At 47.5% G+C, this 6,000-nt stretch overlaps 1 protein-coding gene across 4 annotated transcripts in view; it reads right to left on the reverse strand.

The window, feature by feature from the left end:
• KCTD20 (potassium channel tetramerization domain containing 20) overlaps window positions 1–6,000 on the reverse strand; it is a 28,755-nt gene that overhangs the window by 6,818 nt on the left and 15,937 nt on the right. For 3 of the 4 annotated variants that reach the window (XM_027697707.1, XM_027697709.1, XM_027697708.1), the window contains exons 2-4: window positions 2,363–2,562; window positions 1,223–1,502; window positions 83–185 (exon numbers count right to left, since the gene is read on the reverse strand). In XM_027697707.1, the coding sequence (XP_027553508.1) occupies window positions 83–185; window positions 1,223–1,502; window positions 2,363–2,562 (583 nt within the window). Of the gene's footprint in view, window positions 1–82; window positions 186–1,222; window positions 1,503–2,049; window positions 2,067–2,362; window positions 2,563–6,000 lie in introns of those variants that run through there. The other variant, XM_027697711.1, reaches the window with a different exon arrangement.

Raw genomic sequence — 6,000 nt, forward strand, 5'->3', positions numbered from 1 at the left:
TGGAGATGGCTCAGCTTTGCACATGTGACAAACAGATTGTTTATTTCTCTTTTTTTCCCCTGATCTGCAAACATCTCCTTACCAGCACCGTGCGGAACACGGCTGAGCTGATTCCCTCTGCGATCTCATACTCTCCCTTCTCATTTGGCCTGGTGAAATTGTATTCTCTTCCTGGTCCAAACATTCTGAAGAGAGAAAAACCCCATGTAATTCTACAAGAATACAGAAATGCATTTATTCCAGGGACAAATAGGTGCACTGAGGTCAAAAAATGCTTCCCTGTGAGGGTGGGAGGCCCTGGCACAGGTTGCCCAGAGAAGCTGTGGCTGCCTCAGTCCTGGAAGTGTCCCAGGCCAGGTTGGACGGGGCTTGGAGCAACCTGGGAGAGTAGAAGGTGTCCCTGCCCATGGCAGGGGGTGGAACGAGATGGGCTTTAAGGCCTCTTCCAACCCAGACCATTGACACAGAGATACAGTGACTTAAACTCACACTCCAACCTCTTCCATGGTAAATAAGCTCAGGAGCTGGCTCAGGGAAGTCTGGGCTCTGTTCCGACTGTGTAAGGAACAAGTCAAGGAACAGATCATTCAGTCCCGGAGCAGAAAATCCCCTGGCAATAAAGCCCTTTCACTGACCTACACCAGATAACTCCACATGTCTTTTGATCCCTTGTTTTGTGTTTTACTCAATGACCAGTGCAAGGGTCAGTGACCTGACAGGACCATCTCCCTTTGGTCAGAGAGGGGGAAGTGCTGGCAACACAGAACATGAGTGTTTCTTGTTACAACAACAGGTTCCAACCTTCCAGCCCTGCTAGAGGGAACCAAGTAACTTCTCTTTTGGGAGAGTATCAAAAGAGGGCAGCAGGAGGGGATGGAGCATTATCATACTCCCCATTCAGGAGGGAGGTTATCAGCTGTGGACAGATGGACTGCTTACAAACCAGGCAAACACTTGGAGAGAAAAGAAAATGAGACCACATTTGGCTAAAAGTGTGCATTTTCTGATGGAAGTGGACCAAAGGGAGACTTATCTAGAGAACTACCAGCTCTCCATCTGGTCATGTCTTCAGGGCCTCCCTCACAGCCAAGTTCTGACTGAGGTCACCCTTGCTTTGCTTGTGTGTACAGAGGAGATCACAAAACAAACATTGTGGGTTTGCTCCATTTTAACAAACATTTGACCCACCTGAGTTACCTTGAAAATAACAGACATGACCCACCTTCCCAGCATGGTATCAGGGTGAGCAGTGAAGATCTGGGGGTTCACTGCAAAGCGAGTGCCATCCACCACAAGGGTCACTTTCTCAGGAGCCACTGTCTGTGAACTGCTGCTTGAAGACAAAGCACAGCATCCATGGCGTTCCTGGGGACTAAAATATTCCAACTGTCTCTTATTTCCATCTGGGAAATGGCAGTTGTGAGTGTCTTGAGGAGCAGAGAGCATGCAGCTGATCTGGGGACTTCCTGGGCAAGTGTTGTGTCGGCATTCGGGATCCAAACCTGAGGGAGACAAATGAATACTGCAGGGTAAGAGATAATTTATTGGAAAACATCATTTCATAGTAACACCTCCTACTGCAACGAGAAAACTGAGTCATACAATTAAGGATTGCAGTAGACAGAACTGTCAGAGGAATGTTATATCACAGAATCACAGAATACGCTGAGTTGGAAGGAACCTACAAGAATTACCAGTCACACTCCTGGCCCTCTACAGGATAACCCCAAAATCCCACCATGTGCCTGAGGGTGTTGTTCAAACACTTCTTGAGCTCTGTCAGCCTTGGGGCCATGACCACTGCCCCAGGGAGCCTGTTCAGTGCCCAACCACTTCTGGGGGAAGAACCTTTTCCTAATATCCAACCTAACCCTCCCCGACACAACTAGACTGTGGTTTTGAATTGAATCAGCAGCTGGATTTTGGATAAAAAAATTTCCTAACGAACCCCAATAATGGTTTCAGTGGCAAAGGGCAGGAGCACAGGAATTAAACAAGCTCAAAACACAGACACAGACCCTCCCAGGCAGCTGCAGCAGCAGCACACACCTCACCAGGCGCTGCAAGTCAGCAGTGCTTGATGCTGGTCCGTGGTGGACACACTGTCCAGCTGCTTCCAGGGAATCTGTTCAGGGACAGCCCCAGCAGGAGCCATGAGCTGGCCAGCCAGGGCATTCCCATGGGATGATGCTGCCAAGTTGCTGAACTCTGCTGTGAACTGCTGTCCTTTAGAGCAGGGTACACACTCCCCAGTGCAGCCTGCCTTGTGATACTGGAACCTTTTCCAAAACAGAACAGCCCTCAGAGAACAAAAAATAATCTCCCTTGAAGATGATGAGGTGAGGACATTATCCTTACTTACCCTCAGTCCTGGGAACTGCAGCAGGGCTGTGACCTCCTACCACCACAGCACTTTCTTCTGACTCATGGGATGCCACAGTTCTGTTTTCCACAGGGCAACTGGACTCTGGGTTCCTCGACCAGTCTGTGCCCCCAGCACAGTTCACATTCATGCTGGGCCTCCGTGCTGTGAGGAGCTGGTGGCGTCTCCTAAGGGAAGAGCTGGAGAGAAAACACCAGGTTGTTAGTTTTGGAGGGAACTCCCAAGCAATGAAGCTCAAATCCCTGTATCTGGTACCACAAGCCAAGTCCCTCAGGCTCAAAAGGCATTTTTGCAGGTATTTAACTGGGTTTCAGAGGCTTATGATGCCCCTGCACTCACTTAGGAAAATGAAAAAAGCTTTTAAAGTAACCTGGGGTCTATTAAATATATTTAATCTATAAACCTTTGCTTTTTTAAAGCTAAGTCTAAAGCCACTGATGTCTTTAGATCATATGTGCATTCCTACAAATACCTTCCTGGCAATTACCCTCCTTCCAGACCTCTAGTGCCCTTTAAAAATGTTTATGTATCTCCTGATTCCCAGCCCTGGCAAAATGAGCTCTGTAACATGGCTACAGCCTGAAATATAACATTTTCCCAGTTAACAGTTCAGGAGTTGCCACTTAACCACTCTGAGGTTTGACCAGGAGGTTCCCTGCTCCCAGTCACTCCTTGGTTTTGAGTTTTCCTTCTTGATTTATGCCCCTGCTGTCACACAGTGCTCACCCCAGGATTTAACCCAAAACAGTCCTACAAAAACCACTTGTATGATGCAGAACATCCATGGCTGGAGAAGCCTCACACACGATGCTTTAACCAACACACTCAGATCTGGAATGTTCTTCCAGCATATGCAGACACAGCTTCCATTTTTTTCATTTTTTTTCCAAGTGAAATTCTTCCTCCTTGTTTCTATCTTTTTAAGACCCACTTCACTGCCTGCATCTCCTAACAGATTTCTTTGCTCTCTTTCCCTCATTCCCTCTGGCATTTGTTTTGCCCTGGACAAGAACCAGCTCTCCTTTCTTGCCTTCAACTGTTTTCCTTCCACTCTCTAAAACACAAAGCACCAATTTCCTCATTAATGAATTTTCCCAATTTCCCCCCTGCTGCACAATTGTCCTGTGTCTTTTCTTTGGCTGAATGAAGACTCCAGGGCCTGTGGGTGCCATCTCTGTCTCCTGGCAGAGCCCTGCCTGGTAGAGACAAACCAGATAAAACATAGCACTAATAAAACAACAAAATGCCAAGGCAGAGTTGGCGAGTTTTCTGGGCAGGACCTGCTGAGGGTGAAGCCTTAATGAGCAGTTCAGTGGTGGGTTTCAAGCCCATTGTTACTGGCAGTCAGTGGAACCATTTAATTCTTAATGAGAATTTAAAAAAGGAAAAACAATTCCTTTCCTTTGTTCTGTAAACCCAATATTAAGTTGCCAGCATTGTTATATCTGTGTATTTTTAGAAAATCTGTTGCTTACACATCATGTGATGTTCATCTGAAGGAAAATTTTTGGCAACAGCAAACCCATTTCTTTTTTAAAGGCTCTGGCTGGGAGGAACAGCAACAGGAGGAGCCTCCAAGGGTCATTTCAGTCCCAGCAACTGGGCAGCTCACAGGGCATCACCTCCCCCTCTGCTCTCACCCAACACAGCCTTGGAAAACTCCCCCTCCCCACATCTTCCTGGACCCTGGACAGATCCCCTCATCATCTGGGCCCCTCAGTTCAGGAAGGATATTGAGGTCCTGGAGCAGGTCCAGAGAAGAGCAACAAGGCTGGGGAAGAGACTGGAGCACAATTCCTATGAGGAGAGGCTGAGGGAGCTGGGGCTGTTCAGCCTGGAGAAGAGGAGGCTCAGGGGAGACCTCCTCACTCTCTACAACTACCTGAAGGGAGGTTGTAGCCAGGTGGGGGTTGGTCTCTTTTCCCAGGCAACTCTCAGCAAGACAAGAGGGCTCAGGGTCTTAAGCTGTGCCAGGGGAGGTTTAGGTTGGATATTAGGAAGAAATTCTTTACAGAAGGGGTAATCAGCCATTGGAATGGGCTGCCCAGGGAAGTGGTGGATTCTCTTTCCCTGGAGGTTTTTAAGATTAGACTGGATGTGGCATCAGTGCCATGGGCTGGGAACCACAGCGGGGTTGGATCAAGGGTTGGACTTGATGATCTTGGAGGTCCCTTCCAACCCAGCTGATTCTATGATTCTATGATCACTCCCACCAGAAACCCAACAGTGCCCGTGAATGTTGCCCTGCACTGGGGAACAGACTCATGGATGATCTCCTGATTATTGAATGCATTACTCAGCAGAGAGGGGAGTTTAGGCAGTAGATCAGATCAATAAGCAGAGTCCATCCAGGCAAAGGGCAGCTTTATCCAGGGACATTCAGACTCCACACCTTCCCCAGAGCTCTGCCTTCCAAGCCCTATTGAAGAGATGTCAAACAGCACAAAGCCCCAACAGACTGAATTTCACAACAACCAGACTGGGCTGGGTGAATGTTGCAATCTTTGTTCATCACCTCAAGCTCTAATTAAATGCAGGCACAGTCGAAGAGACCCTGAACACCCCTCAGCAGAGTCCTCAACTACAACAGCTCTGAAATTATTTACAGAACTATCATCAGATACACAGGAACTACAACACATGAGTTTTACCTGAATTTTCCTATTCTTCTGCTGCTTAATCTGCTAAGCAGGATTTTTAGGAGAAAAACCCCAGTTGATGGACACCCTTCTCCTTGTTCTCTTCTGTTAAAACAGATTCACAAACAGCTGCTCTTTGCAATGTGGTGGCTCTTCCAAGTATCAGATCTGACTTTCCTTATTGAATCTTCAGGAAGTGGAACGTCCAGCCCTGCTGATTATCCAACCTGGGCCAGGCTGATGGCAATTCCCTGTCTTGGCATTCCCAAATCCTGCACACCAGGTGTCAGCAGAACTGAGGAAAATGAGTAAGGTTCCTTTAGCACATCTGGCTGGTAGAATAAATCCCCAAAGTGGTCATTTAATGAGACAAATATATTGCAAACACACAGAACCCAGCGGGGAAACCAGGACACAAAGACTTCAAGGCCAAACTCCTGCCTGACCAGCTTACAAATGTCCTGGTTTCCTTTCATGCCCAGGATCAAGGAGAACTACCTGTGCTGAGAGTGAATACCTATAAATAATAATTAGCACTATTCATCTTCAAAGCTTTTTACAAATATTAACTGCTCATTGCTCCTAACAGCCCTGGGAAACACTGCAGGGAAGTGTTTTATGAGAGAAAACGGGGACACAGAGGAGGAGACAATCCTGAGGATCAGAGGAACAGATCCACTGCCTACCCAGGTGCTTCTCTGACTTGTAGCACGTTCACTACTCAGCTCCAGGCACCAGCAACTCCCAGGTTACCACCTTCCTTCCAAGGCTCTTTCCATGCACGTTTCCACCCTCTGGGAAGTGTAAGTTGGCTGGAACCACAGAATGGATCATGAGCAGTGAACTAGCACCTCGACCTCTTTCTCACTTCTCTGTGACTTGTTTGTGTTCTCAAATCCCAGAGGATCAGGTAAGGAGCAGTTTGTGTTCTCAAATCCTAAAGGACCAGGTAAGGAGCAGTTTGTGTTCTCAAATCCT

This window comes from Neopelma chrysocephalum, unplaced genomic scaffold, assembly GCF_003984885.1.
Source record: "Neopelma chrysocephalum unplaced genomic scaffold, ASM398488v2 Primary Assembly neopelma1_122, whole genome shotgun sequence".
Taxonomy (NCBI): Eukaryota; Metazoa; Chordata; class Aves; order Passeriformes; family Pipridae; genus Neopelma; species Neopelma chrysocephalum.